This window comes from Pyrus communis, chromosome 16 (assembly GCF_963583255.1).
Source record: "Pyrus communis chromosome 16, drPyrComm1.1, whole genome shotgun sequence".
Lineage (NCBI taxonomy): Eukaryota > Viridiplantae > Streptophyta > Magnoliopsida > Rosales > Rosaceae > Pyrus > Pyrus communis.
Genome location: NC_084818.1, coordinates 4,760,599 through 4,783,194, shown reverse-complemented (window position 1 = coordinate 4,783,194; position 22,596 = coordinate 4,760,599). Strand labels below are relative to the sequence as shown.

The window sequence follows — 22,596 nt, the reverse complement described above, 5'->3', positions numbered from 1 at the left end:
TTCTTAGGTTTTGAGAAAGAAGTTAAGGGTTTCAAGCTTTGGGATTTCAACAACAGAAAAAAGGTTGTCAGTCGAGATGTTGTCTTTGATGAGACAACCATACCTCTAAATAAAGTCAAGAATAGTAGGGAGAAGACGGACGATGCTGAAATTGAAGCAACAAAAATTCCATTAATCAGTTCAGATGAAGAAGCTTAGGTGGAGCAAATCGAGCAAGAGGCCGAATTTGATGGTTTTGAGGAAGAAGAAAAGCATCAGCATTGTTCACTAGTTAGGAATTAGTTGGAGCAAGAAACAAGACATATTGAAGACACTTCAATCCGCCAGACATCCCAAAGGGTTCAAACTCCAACCAACAATCCACCTGCATTCCAAAGATGCATAACATTGGACAAACCTAATCGAAACAAAAAGAAACCTGACAGATTTGGGTTTGACCAAGACAAAGTTAATTATGCGCTTAACATTAATCAAGGAGATCCGACTACTTGTCGAGAAGCTATAGCAAGTGATGAGCGAGATAGTTGGATAAATGCTATGACATAAGAAATTGAGTCTCTTTACAATAACTTTGTTTGGGAGTTGATTCCTAAGCCCAAAGACAAAAAGCTAGTTGGATGCAAGTGGGTATTTAGGAAAAATGAAGGCCTACATGAATAAGATGTCGTGAGATTCAAAGCGAGGCTTGTGTCTAAGGGGTACTCATAAAATGAATGAGTGGATTATGATACAATCTTTTCACCTATAGTCAAGCATACTTCTATCAGATTGCTTTTAGCAATGGTAGCTCAGCATGATATGAAGATTGAGCAGATGGATATGAAGACATCGTTTCTTCATGGGGATCTAGATGAGACAATTTTCATGGTTGGTTTATTGAATATGGAAATAGAACCTAGTATGTCAGCTAAAAAAGTCCCTGTATGGCCTGAAACAGTCTCCAAGACAATGGTACAAAAGGTTTGATTCATTCATGCTGAAAAGCAATTTTAGAAGATGTTTATATGACTGTTGCATGTACTATCATGTGTTCCAAGATGGGATGATCATATTGTTATTGTTATATGTGGATGACATGCTAATTGCTTGTCAAGACAAGTTTAGAATTCAAGACTTGAAAAAGATGTTGAGTGAGGAGTTCAATATGAATGATCTAGGTGCTGCACAGAAGATCCTTGGCATAGAAATTCAGAGAGATAGGACCGTTGGAAGGATTTGGATATCATAAGCCAAATATATTCAGAAAGTTCTTGAGAAGTTTAACATGTATGAAGTAAAGGTAGCTTTGACTCCTTTGGCAACTCACTTCAGGTTAAGTTAGCAACAATGTCTTAAGTCTAAGGAAGAACAAGAAGTAATGAAGAAGGTGCCTTATGCTAATGTTGTGGGCTACCTCATGTATGCAACGGTATGCACACGTCCTTACATAGCGCAAGCAATCAGTGTCGCTTCCAGATACATGGCAAATCCAGGAAAACAACATTGGGATGCAGTCAAATGGATTTTGCGTTATTTAAAGGGTTCTTGGTGACAAAGGATTATGTTTGACAGGTAAAAGGAAAGTGCAGAGGTGTTAGGATATGTCGATGTCGATTATGTAGGGGACTTGGACAAGAAAAGGTCAACTTCTGGTTATGTGTTTACATGAGCATGAGGACCAATCAGTTGGAGGGCACTTCTACAACCAATTACAGCTTTATCGACCACAGAGGCAGAGTATATTGCATTGGCTGAAACTGGAAAGGAAGCGATTTGGCTTAAATGTTTAGTAAGTCAAATGGGAATCACTCAAGATTGTGTGAAGCTTAAGTGTGATAGTCAAAGTGCCATTCACTTGGCAAAGATTCAGGTTTTTTTCTGGAATATCAAAGCACATTGAAGCAAGGTATCACAGAATTAGAGATTGGGTGGAGTCTAAGGAAATTTGGATTGAAAAGATTCATGCGGATGACAATGCTGCAGATTTCCTTACAAAGATAGTAACGGCTAAGAAGCTCAGGCATTGCTTGTACTTAATCAATCTCGTTGATTGATTAAAGTAGAGCACATCCTCACTTGAGGTGCAATGAGGCAAGAAGAAGATTGCCAAGGTGAAGACTTTTGAAGATTTCCAAAGCTACTTCAAGAAGGTTCAAAGATACTCTGGGGTGCAATGATCAAGACTTGGTTTGACTCACCAAGGTGGAGATTGTTAGGATTTTGGTTCATCAAATATGTCCTAATTGGTTTAGGATTGTTTTAGGAAAATTAGAGGTATACCAATTCTTGTCCTAGAGGGATTAGGAAAGAATTTCAGTTTTCCGTATTCAATTTAGGTTTGGATTTGGATAAGTGTAATTTCCTAGTCCACTTAGGAATTCAATCAGCCTTGGGACATGTAAGCTGACCCTATGCCTATATATAGGGTGCGGCAAGGCTTAATTTTTAGAGATAAAACAGCTAGAGACGACCAAGAATTTGAGATTAGTTCTAGGGTTTGCAAAAGTTCTGTAATCTCTATTATTAATCAAATGAGCGGTGATTTCTCTACCTAGAGAAATCACAACTGGACATAGGCAAAAGTTATGCCGAACCAATATAATTCTTGTGCGTTTCTAAGTTTTTCTATATTTGCTAGTTTAGTCTATTTTCGTTGGTTACATTAAAGAACAAGGTCTAGTGGGCGTGTTTTTCAACATGCAATTGAAACTTAGAGGTCGGCTCTATGTTAAGAGTCCATACTTGTTTTCAATCAGAGGTCGGCTCTATGTTAAGAGTCCATACTTGTTTTCAATGGAACTCATAATCGGCTCTATGTTAAGAGTCTTTCAATGGAACTCAGAGGCCGGCTTTCTGTTAAGAGTCATGGCTTGTTTCCTTCTTGGTGACAAGCTATTTGGCTTGCACGGGCCCGACCTTGACTCTAATACTATGTTGGATTTTTGGATCGACGGGCTTGCGAGGCCCCACTCTAACAACACCGATACTATCCTTAACTTTATCACCTGCCAAATCCGTCAGGTGTGGGGTTTTATCACAAAATGCCTCGATATTAGTTGGAGTGGGGTAATCATATTTAAACCCCCATTGTTTTCTTTTCACCCACCGATGTGGGATTCCAGCATTAGAGTGCTTGTAAGCGGCAGAGTGACCATAATCCACTGAAATTCAATCATGCTTTGCTTCAGTTCCACTAAGATAAAATATTTACCGTGCTACTGGAAAATCAAGAGAGTACTAAGAGTAAGGGTCCAAGAAGTAGAATTTCAAGCGTGCCTTTGATGAAATGAAGGTCCTATAGTGTAAGGGTATGTCAGGGCCGGCCCTGAGGGTGTGCAAGTGGTGCCACCACATAGGACTCCCAAATTGGAAGAGTCCTTGATTTTTCAATTTTACATGAATATACGTATATATACCAATATGTGTAAAAAAATTATAATATCAACTGTTAGCACAAGTGGTACTTATGTTTCTCTGAATCCGTTTGGGAATGGGTACGAGGCTTTGCCTACATCAATTTTTACTTCATTATTATTAAATGCATAAGCTTCCATAAAAATAATATAAAATTTCCACAAAACTAAAATAAAAATTCTAACCCTGGACCTTTAAGTTTTTTGTTTTTTTTTTTGAACCAATGATATTATTTACGCTAAGGGGAAGGGGGTGGGCTTAACCTCACAATAAATTAGCAATGATGTAGTTCAAACTTGTCTTTGGCGAGAATCGAACCTAAGACCTCTCACTTATAAGTGAAGAGGAATATCAATACATTGTAGTACGAAGTGGCTGGACCTTTAAGTAATTAAGAAAAAAAATAATTCACCTTTTTGTCAGTTGATTTGTTATATTTGTTTGTGCTATTAGAATTTATAGAAAGCAAAACTGAAAATTGAAAATTAAAAAAAAAAAATTAAACTCGCAATTTGAGGGTCTCTAATTCACTTTCGCACAGGGCTCCTAAAATCTCAGGATTGGCTCTGGGGTACGTAGTGGTCAAGGACATTTCGTTTCATAGTGGTTGGAGTACTGTTGGTTTATGTAACCGAAGGCCCCAATATGATTGGAGCTATATCATGACCAAACAAAAAGTGAAAATGATTAGAGAACAAGGCTTATCTTGCAAGTAACCAATAGGCAATAACAATCCCACACCCGCCTTGGTGGTTCTGAATAAGAAATCTGTATTAATTATATGAACGTTATAATTTACTAGACCAATAGTTTCCGAGACTTTAAAAAAAATAGATCAAAATAACGTCTAGTTAAATTAAAATCTACATGTTAGCTACAAACATTCTTATATATATGGCTCACCTTCACAATACATATAACAATGTCAAATCGGCAAGATCCATAAATTAACAACATAAAATACTAACCTGAAAAGAAGCCAAGTCCACTAGACGCAGCAGTAATTAAGTGTTCTTGCACAGCTACAATGCACGTCCCGTGAGGAATTTAATCTTCTGACAGTTAATCACCTTCAAGAATTTTGCTTCATCAAATTCAAGCATGTTTGTCCATCTCAAAAACGTCCTGGATTCCGCAAGTCATAATTTCTTTTCAAGCATATGTAAATGAACATTTTCTGATAATTAAGAAGTATTGACTAACGCAGTTGGATAATTAGGGCATAACTATTAGTTTATGGGGTTCGATCAAGGTCGCGCTTATGGCGGTGGCTGATGACTAGGTGGAGGTTGCATTGCCGGAGAGAAAATGCTGCAGCAGTACGCTATAATTTATATGGCTTATTTAATTTTTCCAATAAAAGCAGCGCTGCAGACCAGAAGCAGAATCAATAATACTGTAGTGTGTGCGCTCTTGTGTTGGCTTGAAGGAATGGAAGTAGGATTGTTTATTAGGTTTACTTTTCGAGTAAAGTTATTCTTATTATATTTTTATATCATATTTTCATACTAGTTTAGGTGGCATTTGAAGTGGACAATCACATTATTTGAATTAATCAGATTTTTAAATTTAGTTAATTATTTAATAAATTAATAATTAAGAAAAATTAGTTAATTAAATTATGATTGTAGTATACGAAGAGTTTTTCTCCTTCATTTTCTTGAGTTTTGCAAATTTTTCAAATGATGTGGCTATCTACATCAGATGCCACCTCAGGTGGTATAAAAACGTGGTATAAATAACATTACTCTTACTTTTCTTCGGAGGACTCGTTTTCAAACTCCTTGTAGGCCTCTTTGACTTTTGCAAAAGAACCAGGAGGTTAAAATTATGTTTTCCTTAATCGGTTGTTGTTTTTTTCATTATTTTTTGGGCCAGAAAGGAAAATCTTTGGCATGAAAACAGTCCAAAATCCATGTATAAAAACTATGCCCTTGTACATATTACCACCACAAGTCAACCTCCAACGTTGGCTAATTCTTCCAGAATTGATATAATGCTTCGTATCAACGAACAACCGGGGCCTAAAACTAACCCTAGGCCATCGACAAAATTGATCCCACATCCCAATCCCAAACCCAAAACTCGGTATCAAAATAAATAACCCTACGTACGCCATTATGATTTTGTGTGTGGCCTTGTGCTGAAGGAATGGAAGCCTATATCCTTGTCAAAGTAGAATAAATTTCATGAATAGCGAGTTCGTTATCATATTATTATGATAAACACATTATGTGGCCAGCCCTATAATTCCTCACCTCTTAGTATAAGTATATCATAATATTTAGAAAGAAAAATATATGTACCCTCAAATGTTGGCTATTTCACTTCATTTCACAATTGATATAAAGTTCGTATCAACGGCCTAAACTACACCTGTTAATATATTATCCTATTATACTCCATATCTGTTCTTATCCTATTGAGCCTATCCCGTTTAAATATAATTAGGTCATTTAAATATTTTGGGTTATTTCTTGAATATTTAGGTCTCTCTCTTCAAATTTACGTCTCTTTCTTCTCATTTGAATATATAGGTCTCTTTTTTCTCCCCTTTTCTCACCATCAACACCACTTATGAGACCTGCTCTTTAGTGGTGGCACGGTGAGGTTCGGCCCAGTTCCACTTTCAAAATTAAAACCGAAATCAAGAAATATCAACATTTTAGTTTGTTCCGTTCTATTTAAATTTATTACTAAAATCGTACCGTTCAGTTCATGCTGGTTCCAATTTGGTTCATGTCGGGTTACAGTTCCGAATACTAAATCATTTAAATCTTGCAAAACTAACCTAAACTCATGTGTCATGCTTCATTGACCTATGCATAATTATTATAAATATTTCATTGATCATGCCCAAAAATAAAATTGACCATTGATGTCACTATTAGTAAAGATTTTATTGAGCTTTAGCCAAATAACCTTTAATTTTAACCATCCTCCGAACTCATTGTCGACCATCCAATCCAGACTTGAACAATGAATCCTTTAAAATCTGCAAGCGTAAATGTGGATGCTTCATTGCAAATGTATCAAACTTGTTAGAGGAAACTACTTCACTCTTGTGTTCGGCAATGTATTCCAAGGCATTCATCTTCAATCTTTTGCTGGCACGAGAATCCGCAAGCTCTAAAACATCAAGAACATTGGATAAGTTCAAGTGACGACCACACAACTCCTCCAAGTATGGGATTTTATATTTTTGGGCTGCTGGCGTCAAGGAGTATATATGCTTGCTAAACCTTTCTTCCGGCAACTGCCCGTGGTAGAGAAATTCCAAGAGAGACTCAAGCTCCTCATGGTTGGTCATCTCAGGCAGTGTTATACTTTGAGACGAGTCTGGAGTAATAGTGTCCAAGATTTTTGATCTAGTCGCCTAGATTAATAAATTATGCTGATTAATAATTGATATATATTGTCAAAGAATAATCATATCAATAAAACATTTGAAAGCGATTGTTTCAACAATTTGGTTTTGTAAATTGATTAATTCAGCCTATTTATTAACAGATCTAGAGATAAAGGGAGAAGGGGTTGCCAATATGATTTTATGTACACGAATTGAAGGTCCAATATTATCACCAGGAAGGACAAGTAAGTCACTGCAAGCAAGAACATCTCCATATGCAGGCCAGGCTAGGAATCAACTTCTCCGTTTGTGCTTTAACTTCTTTGGCTGATTCTAACACCCATCCTAACACGTCTTTGAGAGTCTGGAGGTAAGAAAAAGAAAAGGAAAAAAAGGAATTAGTCAAAATTAATCATCGATACCAATTTAATAAAAGCATGTCATTGTCATCGATACCAATTAATCTAACACGTCTTTAAGGAAAACTTTTAGTTCGGAAGACTGAGCAGGGTTGCCTAGTCCTGCTCCCTAACCCAACAATGCCATGTCATTGTCATGTGCTGATTTTCAGAATTGTAAGTCTTGATTAAAAATATTCAATAGTTTATATCCATTTTTCTTCAAGTAAGATTATGAAACAGTGAATGCCAAAGACAAGAGTGGAAAAAAAAAACCAATTACTAAATCAAGCCAAACGAATCATAATTATGAACGTAGCGAAAGGGGGCGAGAGAGAGAGAGAGAGAGCTTGCCTTGCACAGTTTCGCGTGAGGAGGTATAAGCTTATTTATGGTATTCCTAACGCTCATGAATTCTTGAAGGCATTTCAGGCATATGTAATTATCTGCAGAATTATTATGATAAATTTTTTGAGTTAATAATCCTGATGGATTAACTGATGTCAAATGCCCAGGCTGTGGCGTCATAACCGGAGATGGATATTGCATGGTAACACTGTCTGACCGAGATTGTTGAAAGTGTTGGTCATGACAAACGCTGCAAAACCTGTACGCCATTATGCCTTGAATATTTTCAAAATCTCTTGAACAATAAGACTAGAGAGAATTTCAGAGTTGGAGTATGTCAACTTAGAAGAATGGTGCGTGTGCTCTCGTTGACATGAAGAGGATATTTATATTTTCCAATCTTTTAGGTCAATGGGCTAGGGTTTTCAGTTTTTTTCTTTTTTCTTTTTTTTTGGTCAAAATGGGTTTTGTATTGGTTAGGTTTTCCTTCCCTTTTGTCAACGTTTTTCTTGTAGGATGATCTGTGGGCTTATATTTGTTTGTTTGTTTTTTTTTTTTTTTTTTTGGATAAATGTGGGCTTATGTTTGTTTTTGTGCTAATTAGGGCTGATGTATATGTGTTTGGAATACCAAAAAACGACAAATATAATTTTGGATTTCTGCAAAAAGGCCATCTACAATTAAGCCCTTCATCCTCACCTAGTCTATGAAAAAACCCCCATGCCCAAGTTTATAAAAAAAAAAACCCATTTTGACTTTTCAACGTAGCCCTAACCAATTTAATTCATATAAGTGCCATTGTCCGAATGAAAACGGAACACCTAACATTTTTAAAATAACGTACCAACGTCATTCTCTTCTCGCATATCACAGAATTTTTAGTTGTCTGGAACACATACATCATATGTCATTAAACAAGTGGTGAGATATTTCTGTTAAAAAAAATTAATAGCTTAACAAATAAAACATCATTTCACTTTTATAATGACATATAGTGTACCACCTTTGTGTCGGACATAATGTGTACTGTCTCAAGTTTACTAATTAAGTTTTTGGACTCAATTTCAGGTTGGATTTCTAGGTCTTGTTGGATCACTTCTGACAAAATCCATGAGAAATCACAACAGACACCTACAAATTCGAAGAGACGGTCGACGATCAACAAGAAAATGGTGATTAGACTAGAATTCGAATTGAAACGGGAAAGAACATGAATAAATCAGTAACATCCAAGCCATACATGGAGGCAAACCGATCCGTCCAGCATTTCACAGATATTTGGATGAATATTTCTTTAATCAGACCTCAAAAACATCACAATAATCAAACGATCATTTCTCAGAGTGCTCTACATGGAAAGTAATTTGCTTCTCTGGTTGTGGACACAAAGAATTTGAGGACTCTGAAGCTTTTCAAGTCCGCTGACGTTCGGGATAATCTTCAGCAGTTGACAGATGGAGCAAATGGCATCTATGTTACGATCCATTTCGAAAAGCTTCTGGTCAGCTATGTAGGCCTCGCCGCCATATCCAATTTTGCTCGAATCTGCGTGAATCCAACAAAAGTGAGAGAATCCATTTGACGCACATGGAATCTTGATGGTGGAGTCGATTATAATGTACAAGTTATCATGTAGATACGTGTAGGTCCATATATATGTAACATCCATGGCTTATCCCATGGTTCTATGGTTAAGCTAAAATTTAACAATATATTTCATATATTGATTATGTGAATTTTACAGAGTAAGGTTTAAATTTTAAATGTGGAGAATGCGTTCCGCAAAAAATTTTCTATCTTGAACACAATATTACTTGTACGTAGTAATATTTGAAGATAAAAAATAGTAAACAAAAATTACACACGTTCTTACTTAGGTCAATTTAGATTTACATTACTCACAAAATTGTAAGAACTCCACACAATTGATTGTGCGTGCTGGCTTTGTCTAACTGATCTTTGACTAATATATTAGGAAACTGAATTTCTTTTGGCGTCCATTAATGATGCCCTCGAAATCTGTACACATAGATGCGGATTCTTAAGTGCAAAACTATCATATTTTGCAGAAAAAACTATATCATGCATGTTTTTAACAATGTAGTCCAACGCATTCTCCTTCAGTTTTAGGCTGGAACAAACATCCGCAACCTCTAAGACATCAAGAGCATTGGCTGGGCTCATAGACTTGAGCATATGACACTCACATAGCTTCTGCAAGTACGAGATTCCGTACTTATCAGCTGCAAGGGACAAGGAGTAGATGTATTTGTTCATCTTATCTTCAGGCAAGTCTCCGTTGTAAAGAAATTCCAATAGAGACTCCAGCTCTTCATGGTTCAGCTCAGGCAGTTTTACGGTGTCGGTTGCTGGAGCTTTGCACCCATCTGAGTCTAGAATGTTGTTAAATACTTCTGATCTTATTGCCTACAGTATATTAATAACAAAAATTTAAAAATTAGGAATGGTTCCTCATTGAACAGTAATCACATGTACATACTCTTAAATATTGCCATTAACTGCACAACAGACAAAAATATCATGACATATCAACAACCTTATTGACCACATACTAACAACTGTAAGTTCAACGATATCATGCTTATCGACTACTTATCAACCACATATCAGCATTTAAAAAATGAGGTTAACCACAACATACAAAAACTTTCATATGTAATTGATAAAACATTGCTACACAAAGAGATGAGAGTCACCAGTAAGGCTTTATGGGCGGGAATTGGAGGGCCGCTTTCACCAGGTTGCAATAATATGTCAGTGTGAATTTGATCCCTAAATGCAACAGAAAATCCACTTAGAAATCTAATCTTCTCACTGAGTTCTTCTGATTCTGCTTTCATGTCACGCACCCATTTCGACACATTTTCAAGAGTCTGTAAAAGAAAATAAATTAGCAGCACATAAAAGACACTATAACTTGAGTTTGTTCTTGATTAACTTTGCTTTTCAACTATTGTATTTTGATTTGTATGATAGGATTTTGTATATGCGTATGTAACTATAGTAACTACGAAATGAAGAGGATGAAAAGTTGAAACTCAGAGTGTGGCTAATAGAAAAGATCAAGCATATATATAAAAGAGAGAAAAGTTTGGAACCAGATAGCTTGCCTTACACAAATTTGGTTTTTGATCAGCTGGTCCTTGAGCAGTTTGAAGCTGTTTATTTATGAAGAAGATAACGCTCCTAGCTCCCTCATAGCATGTCGAGCAAATTACATTCCTCGGAGGCCTTAGCATAACTGGCATAGAAGTACAAATGGTGCAGTCCATATCTGCCTACAAAAACCTTGAGGAAACCTGGATGGTAGGGAAAGAAGAAGAAGCTTTATCTTGTTTTGGTGAGAAAATCTTGACGGGACGAGGGGAGTTTTCTTGTAGTACTAAAAGAAGAAGAAGAAGCTGATTCTTCTTTTCAACGTTCTCAGAATTTAAGCAAAGGCTTTTCTGTTTCCCTTGCTAGCTAGAGTTTGTTGGACTTCACCTTATCCTTCAGTTAATTAATTTGAACAACCATGATTGGCTTGAGTAGAATATTGCACTATTTTGTATTTGAGTGAAATGACTAAAACCAACCTTGAAAGTTCAGAGGAAAGTCACTTGAAAATGGCAAGTTGGAGGGCGTAATGGTCAGTTAGGGAAGATTGGGAAGTTGGTAGGCCAATTCTTTTGAGTGTGTTTTAATTTAAGATATATAAGGAATAAAATAATGGGAATTGGTAACTGATGGAATTGGAATGTTAGGAAGAAGAAAAGGACTTTCCAACCTTACAACAGCAAATATGTGCTAAGCAAAGCACGTCCTAATAACTACTTTAACACTAATAAACTTCCACAATTAGTCTACAATATTTCATTGACCTAAAAAATAAGCCAGCCTAGCTTGTCTGTACACCACCCTCCAATATGATTGGACCGGTCATGATTCATCATCACCTTCATGCTGGGTAGTCCTTCGACGGGATTAAAGATTGCAGTAGGTCGTGGATGTAATTCTATCAGGAGTTGTTATCGACACTAAAAGAAGTCGTTCAGCAAGTACAATTTCCCCACTCGTTTTTGAATAGTAACATATTTTTAGTGTTGATAACAATTTTCTTTTATTACCACGTTTTGTATATACAACGCATGTGAACCAATTCGCTTTCCCTTAACTAGACCAGATTTTTCTCTTTTTGGGGAAAGGTTTTAACGAGACCATTCTTTTTCACCAAGAACCCACAATCATCCTTCGAACTAGTTAGGATGAATTTCATTATTTTTCAGTTCACACGCCTATTTTGACCTCCTACACACCCTTGTTAAATTTTGATGATTGATCTTTTTTAATTATTTCAATTTGACGATCAGAAATTGAGAGGAGTGTTTGGAAAATAAAAAATTAATGTGTGGATAGTACTACCCATTTTTATCCTAATAAGGAAGGGGATTCGAACCTACTGGAATTGATATACGTAGATAAACCAAGCCTCCTTATATATATGGTGTACAGTACAGCAACTAATAAAAGTGAAATAAAGAAACTAAGATAGAATATTGATTAAGAGACAGCGTACACATTAATGTTCAGATTAACTCTTAAGTAATTAAGATCAACTTAATAGTAGAAATGGTCGAATTATGCAATGGAGTACTGACTTAGGCAGGTGCTTATTGGAGAAGCATTAGTTTTCTCCATGGTGGCGGGCAGCTGCTTAATGCTCCTCATAGTAATGGTAGACTGCTGCACCAGATAGGACAGCCAGGGTCAAGGCCTGTGCGTGCATCCTAGCATGTATAAGCCTCAGGCTTGGCTTGAGGGGTGTTCTTGTTCGTGAATAGGCTAGAGATGCTCCAACTGCTGACGCCCATATTCCTCCTGTAATAATGATTACACAGAAACAAAGAGATTAATTAACATTGTTATTAATCCCTTCTAATCTATTTTAAACTATTGAAGGGGGGTTTCAAAGTTAGTTGCAGTCTTGCAGAGAAGCACACTGTTCTAATAAACTTAACTATTAAACTGATAATACGTGTTAGGATTTATTTGGAAGTCCTTTTACAATAACTAAAAACACTTCAAGATTACCAAAAACGCTCCTAACAATATTTTAAAGCGCTTATGAAATTTAAAAAAAAAAGAAAAGTATATTTGAAGTGTTTTATAAATAAAGATAAAGTACATGTTCAAGAAAACTTTAGTGTTTTTTTCCTTCAGAAAGGGCTTACATTTTTGTTCAAATAGTAATGTGCTTCTAATACAAGTGTTTTTACTAGAAGCGTTGGTGGACAAAGTACTTTTTGAAAAAGCATTTTTAAACGGATTTGATATTAAAAGAGAAGGAGATTAAAGTAGTGCTGGTTGTACTCACCAATGCTTGTAAGCTTGTGTTCTGAAACCCAGGACTGAATTGCCTCCATTTGAACTTCGATTGCTTCTTCTTCTCCTTCTGTTGCCAACCAAGTTCTCAGAAAACTGATAAAGCGAAACCTATGAGTAAGTTTATAAGGTGGAATGGAATGAAGTGGAAAGCAAAGGAGGGTTGGTACCGTATTTATATAGATGAAGACGATATCAGAAGCAGCAGGGTTTGTGTTGAGAAGTGTGCTTTTGATTTTTTTGATTTGGTGTGGCCCCTGGTTTACGTGGTTTTTTCTCTTTGCTTGGAACACTGGAAACTGTAAACCAAATGCCACACGGACCCCGGACCCCGGTTTTTAAAAATCTTCAGTGGTGTGGTGCATGTCTGCTGTTTTTTATATCCACTTTCAGAGTCTCAGACGATGGTTTGCTAACACGTGGTTCACACTCACGTACCGATCAAATCATCGGATCGCTAAAGGAGATAAATTTTTTAATATGCGGATAACACTGTTACAAAATATTGTTACTATACATGTTATAATTTAAGTGTTCATCTGAATAAAGAGGAATTCAAGTTTCTAATTAACGATGTAGTGATATTTTGCGGACCAATGTATAGTATGTTACATTTACCATTACATAACTTAATTGATAATTATATCATGATCATAGAAATTCAACATAAAAACGAAATGTCTATTGTAGATATCTGACGCATTTTCTCTTTTTTTTTATTCGAACTTGAGACTAGTAATGTAAGATATATCGTGATCAATGGGAGAAAAAAATATTTTATGAATATAATACATACTCACCTAGGAAACTACCTTAGGATTTGGGAAATCATAATTTTTTTTTGTTTGTTTGTTTTGAGTTTGCTCTTACTGCCCATGTTAGAGACAAAAGTACGGAATCTGCAGACAATAAGCACGTGTGCGATTATTGATTAACCAAAGAAAATGTGGATTTGCCGACGAAATTCAAGGCCATTGAATTTCTTGGAGAAAAGTGCAAATCTTAGGCACACAGAATTGTTCATTTTTGCGAAATATTTTCAGAGAGGATAATTACACCAATACTTTAAGATTTTAATTAATCAATAATGATTTTCAATCACCTTTTCGACATGGATCTAAATCATTTAATCCTTCAGTAGAAATGTTAATCGTCCAAATCAGATTCGTTTGGCTAACCTTTTGGGTGCTGAAAGGGTTGACAGACATGTTAATTATCTGGGGCTCCCAACTCTGATCGGTAGGAATCGTGTTGCCTGCTTCGGGCATATTAAAGAGCAATTATGGAAAAGATTATAAAGCTAGAAAGGCAAGTTGTTTAGTGTTGCAGGCCAAGAATTGTTAGTAAAAGTGGTTGCCCAGGCTATTCCGCTTTATACTATGAATTGCTTCCTACTCCCCAAGTACCTTTGTGACGAGCTCAACAAAATGGTTGCCAAATTTTGGTGGAATGGTGCTGATGATTCTAGAAAAATTCATTGGATAGCCTGGGAGAAACATTGTTCCCCACTTGAGCTTCCATTCGGTTTCGTTTTGTGTTCTCTCCCCTTCAAGTGGAAGCTTTGGCTGCCTGGAAAGGCTTATTGTTGACGATGGAAAGAGGTTTTAATGATTTCCTTTTTTAGTGTAATTCTCTCTAGATCGTGAAAGCTTTGCTCGAGAACTCTTTGAATATGTCCAACTTGGGGCATCTTATCGAAGAGTCTAAGGCTTCTCTTTTCAAGATTACTGGAGCTTCGGTTGCCCATATCCGTCGCCAAGGCAATGGTACTGCTCACCACCTTGCCCGCTTTGCTCTTTGTACCTCCTGCTCTTGGTTTGAAGAACCCCCCCGATTTTATTGTTAATTTGCCTGCTGTTGATTGTCTTTGAGGCAGCTTCTTCTGCCGGCCTTACTTTGTAACTGTTTCTTCTTTATCAATAAAATCCATCCTACAGTTGCTTTTCAAAAAAAAAAACGTTTAATCACGTGGTGCTATTTAATTGGATGTGTGAGTTCACATATGTATCACATCAAACACATTAACATGTTATTGTACAACACTCAGATTAAAAAACCACAATAAACCGCGCTATTCAAATTTAAGAACGATATTGATCAATTCTGAATTCAAATCAATTTCGGAGACCATTAAAAAAAAAAACCCCCAAAAAAACAAATTATTTCTAAACCGTTCGGTTCGGTTCGGTATTCGGGTATGCTCCCTTTTTTAATTCAATAGACCCAGAGACACCAACCTCTACTCAGCCCATAGGTTTTTATAAAAGAGAAGAAATACTTAGGCCTAGTTTTATAGTAGGCCGACCCAACCTAGGTTAGGCCCATAACGGGGAGCACCCGCTACTCGTAACTCGGTAAAGAAAAACGACGAACCATCCAAATTCCAGATTCCAGAACAGAACAGAATTCTCCCGCCACTCTTTTGCGCCCACAACTCACTCACTCATTCATTCATATATAAAGAAGTAAGCAAATTATGAAGTAGCAAAAAAAAAAAAAAAGAAATGGAAGCTGAGCCATCGAGAAGAAGACTGAGATCCCGAAACCCTCTCTCGGATTGCACCAACACCATTTCCTCCACCACCATCACCACCGTCACCACCGTAGCCACCGCCGCCTCTTCTCAGTCATCGTCCGCCTCCACCCCCGCGCTCAAACGCCAGAATCCCAAGCTGGCCTCCGTCACTAGGAACATCCTCTCGGCTTTAACCCCTAAACCCTCCGCAGTCCCGCCGCCGATTCCGTCCACTCCTCCTCGTCCTCCTCCCGTCTCGTCCTCCGCTTCTGGTAATTTCTCTGCTCCGGATTTGGGTTTCTTCGTTTTCTTGGTTGGTTTGGGCTGCGATATCTGTTTGTTCTGGTTTTTATTTCAATTTGGGAATCTAGGGTTTTCTATGCGCTTTGGAAATTTTCTGCTGTAAATTAGTGGAAACTCTAGAAGAACAGTTCACTTGGAATCTGTTTGTTTCGAATGTTAATTGTAGCCTGAATCTGTTGGTATTAGTTGAATTTGTTGCTTTGTGTTCGCAATTGAGTGCATATTTTGAATTGAACTTGATGCTGTTCTTACACTCAGCTGTGCATTTTCTTTGAAAATCTAAGTGGTTTGAACCTTATTGGTATATTCTGGTTTTCGAGTTTAGGTACGAGCGATCGTGAGGCTCTTGAACCTTGTTCAGCGTATACTCGAAGACAGACTGCAGTAAAAAGGAAGGGTAAAGGGAAGGAAAATGCTGGATCCTGGAGTTGTCCTCCTGCACCAAAGACCCGGAATGCTAGGTAAGTGTCTAATTCCCGTGTAGTGCTATGGATTGTAGAAGTAATGGGAGGGAACGACGTCACTGCTTGGAGTTTTCAAAAGTTAGATGCCTTGCTGTAAGAGGTTATTCATCAAAACATTGTAGGTTGTTAGTACAAGAATATGATAAGATATTCATTTTGAGAGCAATACAACACCAACCAAGCCTTTTCCCACTAAGTGGGTCGGCTATATGAATTGTAGAACGCCATTGTGCATGGTTTTGCGCCAAGTCTTCTGTTGTCCCACTTGAGTGATCTGCTGAGACTACTGTAACGCCTTGCTGTTTCTTGAATGAGAATACTCTAAATACGCTTTTTCCTTTGGCACGCTTCTATTTGATATTCTATTTGTATGGGTATTGTTAAAGCTAATGCTTCTGTGTGTCTTCCTCCCATTCAAAATAGGAAACAAACAAAGGAAAGCGGACACAACAGTGCATCCAAGGAATCATTGGCTCCTCACAAAAAGGTTTGTTAACGTTTATGGTAACTTTCCCGTTGTTTCGTGTAGAAACTGCTAGTTTTATCTGGAGTCTGGTTCCTACAATAAATTGATCAGTTCTGTTGTGCTTTCATATCAGTCCAAAACAACATTATTCCATCAGAGTTAGAATTTCTATATATCGACAAGCCTGTCAAACAACATGGTTCTGTATTGACACCCAAAGAGCATGTCTATGGCAAGATTCGTTCTTCACTGTGAGGTTGAGTCTTTTGGGCTACAGTTTGAGAGATAACGTCTCTTTCAGAGTTTTGATTCCGGCAGCAGATTTTTTGAGCTGACTTTTCTTTATCGTCTATTTGTTTTTATTTCTATGCTAGTGAAAGACAAAAAGGGAGGGGATGTAGTCCACTTAATACTATATGGTCTGTTTATCGTTTCACTTGTTTAAACAATCCTCAAACTTATAAGTGACCTTTAGTTTGTTCTAGCAGGTTTTGTGTTTGTTGAAACGAGTTCATGTTATTTTCCTATCTGTACAGCCTGCGGTGAAATAAGTTACGTTCCATTTTACAATAAGGTCTGGGTTTATAGTTATTCACTTTTAATTTGTTTGTGATATTTCTACAGAAGCAGCGTGCAGTACCAGCTTCCGAGAAGCAGAGAGCTTACTTAGAAGAGATTGAGGAGAAGAGAAAATACTTTGCAGAGATCGATGCATTTGAACTGTCAGAAGAGGAAGTTGATTCAGTTGAGTAGAGTAAAATGGAAGAGCTATATGGTGCATCGTATAGAAAAAGCAAGGGAGCCAAAACCCGTTGTGTTCTCTGTGTAGTCACAATAGTGTGCAATCGACTAATTCTGATGTAACTACCACCGCTCACCAATTTACATCAATGTAAGTCCTTGATAGTTAGAACACTTTTATCTCTGTGTACAGTCAACTCGAGAAGTAGAGATGAAGGTTGAGCAAGTAAATGAAAGAAAGTATGAGAAAGTGTAAAAGTTTCCTAAAGTAGTGGAACAATCACTGGACCCTTTTTTGGTAGCGTCTCTTTAACCTACTTAATTTTGTATCGGATTTGATTTGATTTGATTGTGTAAGTGAAATGAAAGCATAGCTGTTAAATGTGTAGTGACATGTTTGGGGCATTATAGCTCAAGTAGTTTTTGGACTCGAGTTTGAAATTCTCTCCCAATATCATTTGTGTAAAAATAGATAAGTGTGGCAAAATTAAATAAAATTTAAACAGAAAACAAAAACCACAAATTTAAATGGAAAGTTCGACTTAGAATAACATCGATAATAAGTTTAACTGCCCACATTATGGTTTAGTCGCATTTCTCCGACTTATTTTTTTATGTCCAAACACATGAGTACTTTTATACAAATGAAAAGATTTTCGCACTCTATTCTCTATCTATGAGCTCATAAAATTTTAGTTCACTTTTCTGCAATTAGTTCTGATTTCGCCCTGCCTTCCCGTAAGAGGATCGATGTTTCCCATTTTGACCATGGCCACGGCAAAGTCCTTGAAGAATGTGAATGTGTTACTTGCATAAATTTTAACCAGTGCACCAGTAGAAGTTGTTCCGTTGAAGAGCACCTGGTCTGAATGAAGAAGTCCCTTTTTTTTCAACAAATTCTTGTAGTACAAGTTATCAAAATGTGTTGGGGTCTGGAGGTCAAGTCTTGCAAGGTTATTGTTATTTCCGCTTCTTGGGCAAATTCTCTGCAATGAACTGGCAAAGGTGGCGTTGATGGCGGAGTCGTTGTAGATGCGTGGGCGGAATGATGTGCATCTTGCAAGGCCAATTGTGTGAGAACCCGAAAGAGCGACCAAGTCCCTTAAGGAGAGGCCTTGTGCAGAGAAGCTTGAAATTAGAGCACTTAAATTGGAAGTTGGTGGAGGAATGGAGGTGTTGGCAGCACTTCTGCTAGCAGTGGTTGAATCTCTTCTTCCCAAACCAACTTTCCATGAAGGACCTCCCAACTGCAATTCCAAAAGTATTAATTTACATGTAAAAATAGATGCCAATGGAGAAGATTTATGACAATGTTAATTGAAATTTGAGATTTTGGAGGAAGAGATCAGGGAATATATGCACACATGAACGAGTTATAGACTTGAGAGACACTAAACAGACAATAAAGGATACTAAACCGTATTATGTGTATGGTTTCTTGTGTGTTTAGTGACGGTCAGTTCCATTTTTGATGAAATTTTTTGTAGCCAGTTCATTTTGTACATGTTTCACAAGAAATTAAGATAGGTTACATGAACTGTCGAGTCACGCGCAGCAAGAGCTAGAAGATCAGCACATGAGACTACTCCGGGGCATGCTTTCTCAAGCTTGGCTTTAATTCGATCAACAACTTCAAATCCTCTAATGGAGTTGTTGTTAGGAGCTGCTGTTTTCTCACCAACAAAGCTTGATGTATCGTCCAACAGCACCGACGCATCACAACCCTGAGATTAAACAAAGAAAGTAAGCCAACCCCTTCAGTTAAGAATGGCTGAACACGAGCACAGTAAGTGAAGGTAAATATACTTACATTGACGAAGCAATCGTGGAAATGCAGACGGAGCAAGGAAGCTCCGACGCGCGTTTCATTTTTTATGGCTGCTATAACTCCTTCTTGCACAATGGACAATGCTTTTGGACATTTGGATTTGTAGAAATTTTGAGTGAGCTTGCAGTTGGATTCAAGAAATGCACCAGCAAAGACAAAGATAAGTAGGAATAAGTGGTAATTGGAAGCCATGTTACACTTCTCTGGGCTAGTAGAAGATCACACACACACATTCATATAAAGGGGATGGATCCGTGACACCATTTTTACACAACTTTTGGCATACGTTTTTGTGAGATCCACTTTGTAATGTATTTCCACAATCCGAACCATCTATAATTTAAGTCTTATCTCAAAGATTATGCATACAAAAAATCACCAAAATCTGAAACCATATGATTGTAGATTAAGAGTTTAGGATCTTTTTTTTAGAACTGTATTGCTCTATTTTATTCACTACAAATGAATGTCTTAATAGTTTTTGAATTTGTCTAATTTTTTGCAATGAACATCTATGAATGATAGTCTAAAAGATAAACGATTTAGATCTTTAAAATAAATTACAAAGTGGACCTCACAAAACGTGTCTAAAAAATATGTAAAACAATGGTGTAATATATATATATATCTTCATGCGCTGTAACCACACAAGTCACAACTCAAGATATATATCTTCATGCCCTGTAACCACACAAGTCACAACTCAAGAGAAACCACAAACTTGATAAAGGGCTGGTTTGGTATTGCTGTACTTTGAAAAAAGCTGCTTCTACTTTGCTATGAGAATAAGCAGCTGTGAAATATAGTAGCAGAGTGTTTGGTAAACTTTTTTGTAAAAGTGCTTTTGAAAGGAAAAAAAAAGCAGTATTATACTGTTTGGTAAACATTTATGTAAAACAGATGTGAAAAAAAATCGATTTTTCTAAGCTGGGTTTTGCAGCTTCTTGTTTTTGGCTTTTTTTTTTTCACCCAAAACTATGAAAAAAAGCTAAAATTGAATGTTTACCAAACACAAAAATAATTCCCAGCTTTTTTCAAAATTACTTCAGTACCAAACCAGACCAAAATCACTTGAGAAACCAACAAGCTTCATAAAGGCAGACGAATCCTATGTAAATTATTTTTCGTTATTGGGAAAGCGACTAAAGTAAAGCTGGATTGATACATATATTTTGCTTTGGCTAATTTCATTGTCTAGGAAATAATTTTAAGATCACTTGCGTGTCAAGATTCGCTTCCTGTATTTGTCATTTTTTTCTTTCTTGTCCTAGCTTGATAATGCACAACATAAGAGACTTGTGGCATGTTTATATCATGAAAATTAAAGGATTGGGAAACTTAAACGTAGAGAAGTAAGGAAAGAAAATCGAATTAATTAGTCTGATTTCGTATGTGTTAGTAAACATAGAAAAAAGTTAAGTTAAATGATTCAAACGTCATATATATTGTGTAGCTATGACATATTGCTTGGTATCACTTATGGTTTGTAAAAGTCCTGAACATTAGTAATCACTAATATTCAACAAAGGAAAAATTGAAAGTTAGTTTTAATTTACAATCGCTTACTAAGAGTTACAATCTCTCACTATCTTGCTAGACAAAACCTAATAAATCGTATACCGTGTAAAGATGAATATAAAAAGATATCAATGAGATGAGTAAGCAATTAAATAATTTAATTAAACATTTCTTATTTTTCTATACAAATCCAAATTATTGGACCACCTTTTGGCTTTGTTATTGTCCACACTTCCACGTTAGTCTAGTTTATGTCTTTTAGCTCGAGGAAGGGCCCCTGCGGACAGTAATGTCCCTCTTTTGAGAAACCTGTAGTTGCAGAGTCATATAGAGGTTCCATCACGCATGCATGCATCAAGAAATAGAGGCTTTATCGCAGCGCTGTGCCAAAGTTCGGCACTACGTACTAGAGAGATAGTTGTCTTAATTCAATCCTTCTCCAACTAGTCTCCAAAAAAATGTGCAGTTTCCCATAAAAAGCCGGCTAAAGTTCTTGTTAGGACCCAATATATATCGTTGAAGATTTATAGCATATATTGGTTTTCGAGCTACTTTTGGTCATCTGGTTCTAAATCTTTCGGTTGGAGATGGTCTTACAAGTTTTTGGGCATCGTTTTTCTATACAAACCGATTATACACATACCATATCCTTATCTTGCAAACCGGCTTGTAGTGTTGAGAGTGTTAATTTAACATTCTAATACGACATCGGAACAAAAGTCTCTCCCTCAAAGATATGCTTATTGCCGACACTTTTACTTTTGACTTTATTCCAATAATATTTTGGGAATGCCCAACCCATTTAAAAGTACCTCATTCACGAGCCCAAATGAACTCTCCCATCGCTGTGTCGTTGTTGAATTTTAACTAAAGCCCATATGCCAAGTGGAATAGTCACAGATGAATCTGATGGCCTGTTCATTGTGCCATTTGAGATATATTCTCCTGTTTTTCTTTGTTTGCCAGAATTGAAAGGCAAAGGGAGCAGCTTTTTCCCCTTTCTTTTCTCGTTTGTTTTTATCTTTTATGATAGTGCTGCTGCACGATACAATATTGCTCGAAGTTGACCAAATCATTCATTCGTATATATATATGTTCACTTCATTATCTAATCCTAGAGTCCATCTAGCTAAAGCTAGCCAATTATATCTTTGCACCATTTTGGCATTTTCCTCAGCGATCGAATACGAGATATAAAGATTCCAAATTCATATGGGACTGACTGTATGCTTAGTTGCGTGCGATTTCTCATGTCAAATTGTCTCCAACTGCATGCATGCGTGAATGTTTATCTAAACCCTAACCCTAAGAGTCTATCATTTCATTTCGACAACTCTCGATTTAAATTGAATGCTTATGTGTTCTTGTTTCACATAAATTTCTGTTGCTTTTTATTTGTTCGTACGTTCTTGTAATTACATGAATATAACGAAAGATGGATACAAAAATGGCTGGACGTGCAGCTATTGCTGTAGGAAGCCAAGGACGTTCATTGACCTTGTCGTTGTTGTTGTTGTGGGTTCGAACAGCGATGTTGGACCAATTTCAATAGGTTGCCCGATTATTGCGACGACTCTGCGCAATTTGCAAACGTTCCATGCAGCACCCGACTTGGCAATAGATCATCATTTTCACCCATAAAACTCGATATATATACTTCAACTAAAATAAAAAATTAAACAGAAATACTATCTTGTATAACTTATACTATTTTGTATAACTTGCTAACTTAGGCTTCGGAAGGGAGAATGAGGCATGAATGATTGCACAATTGGCAATAGGAGCATGGGCTGGATGACTGTTGATTTGTGCATGAATAATGGTCTGTCTAAATGATTAATATTTTGACTGTTGTAGAGTAATTATTGGTATGACAACACTGTAGATGAAT

The 22,596-nt window shown here is 36.8% G+C and overlaps 3 protein-coding genes across 3 annotated transcripts; 1 reads left to right on the top strand and 2 right to left on the bottom strand.

Moving 5' to 3' along the window:
* Positions 1-9,360: 9,360 nt before the first annotated feature.
* On the bottom strand, positions 9,361-10,909 carry LOC137719564 (BTB/POZ domain-containing protein At3g56230-like). The gene is made up of 3 exons (XM_068458601.1): positions 10,620-10,909; positions 10,206-10,382; positions 9,361-9,915 (listed from the first exon to the last, which is right to left on the bottom strand). The coding sequence occupies exons 1-3, from the start codon at positions 10,779-10,781 to the stop codon at positions 9,460-9,462; spliced, it is 795 nt and encodes a 264-aa protein (XP_068314702.1). The 5' UTR covers positions 10,782-10,909; the 3' UTR covers positions 9,361-9,459.
* A 4,283-nt stretch (positions 10,910-15,192) lies between these two features.
* LOC137720092 (uncharacterized) lies at positions 15,193-17,811 on the top strand. Its single transcript, XM_068459103.1, has 4 exons — positions 15,193-15,657; positions 16,014-16,149; positions 16,576-16,639; positions 17,243-17,811. Exons 1-4 carry the CDS (start codon positions 15,375-15,377, stop codon positions 17,369-17,371), a joined length of 612 nt encoding a protein of 203 aa, XP_068315204.1. The 5' UTR covers positions 15,193-15,374; the 3' UTR covers positions 17,372-17,811.
* Positions 17,812-17,880: 69 nt separating this feature from the next.
* LOC137720091 (peroxidase P7-like) lies at positions 17,881-19,409 on the bottom strand. Its single transcript, XM_068459102.1, has 3 exons — positions 19,170-19,409; positions 18,892-19,083; positions 17,881-18,606 (listed from the first exon to the last, which is right to left on the bottom strand). The coding sequence occupies exons 1-3, from the start codon at positions 19,377-19,379 to the stop codon at positions 18,052-18,054; spliced, it is 957 nt and encodes a 318-aa protein (XP_068315203.1). The 5' UTR covers positions 19,380-19,409; the 3' UTR covers positions 17,881-18,051.
* Between the last annotated feature and the right edge of the window lie 3,187 nt (positions 19,410-22,596).

Bases quoted from the DNA above. Each gene is read 5' to 3' on its own strand.
- LOC137719564 (XM_068458601.1), bottom strand. From the start codon at position 10,781: ATGGACTGCACCATTTGTACTTCTATGCCAGTTATGCTAAGGCCTCCG. The intron at 10,383-10,619 runs GCAAGCTATCTG...TTTCTTTTACAG, and splicing joins AAAAACCAAATTTGTGTAAG to ACTCTTGAAAATGTGTCGAA. The intron at 9,916-10,205 runs GTGACTCTCATC...AATATACTGTAG, and splicing joins CCGCCCATAAAGCCTTACTG to GCAATAAGATCAGAAGTATT.
- LOC137720092 (XM_068459103.1), top strand. From the start codon at position 15,375: ATGGAAGCTGAGCCATCGAGAAGAAGACTGAGATCCCGAAACCCTCTC. The intron at 16,150-16,575 runs GTAAGTGTCTAA...CATTCAAAATAG, and splicing joins CCAAAGACCCGGAATGCTAG to GAAACAAACAAAGGAAAGCG. The intron at 16,640-17,242 runs GTTTGTTAACGT...ATATTTCTACAG, and splicing joins CATTGGCTCCTCACAAAAAG to AAGCAGCGTGCAGTACCAGC.
- LOC137720091 (XM_068459102.1), bottom strand. From the start codon at position 19,379: ATGGCTTCCAATTACCACTTATTCCTACTTATCTTTGTCTTTGCTGGT. The intron at 19,084-19,169 runs GTAAGTATATTT...GTTTAATCTCAG, and splicing joins TCCACGATTGCTTCGTCAAT to GGTTGTGATGCGTCGGTGCT. The intron at 18,607-18,891 runs GTAACCTATCTT...TTGGAATTGCAG, and splicing joins CGCGTGACTCGACAGTTCAT to TTGGGAGGTCCTTCATGGAA.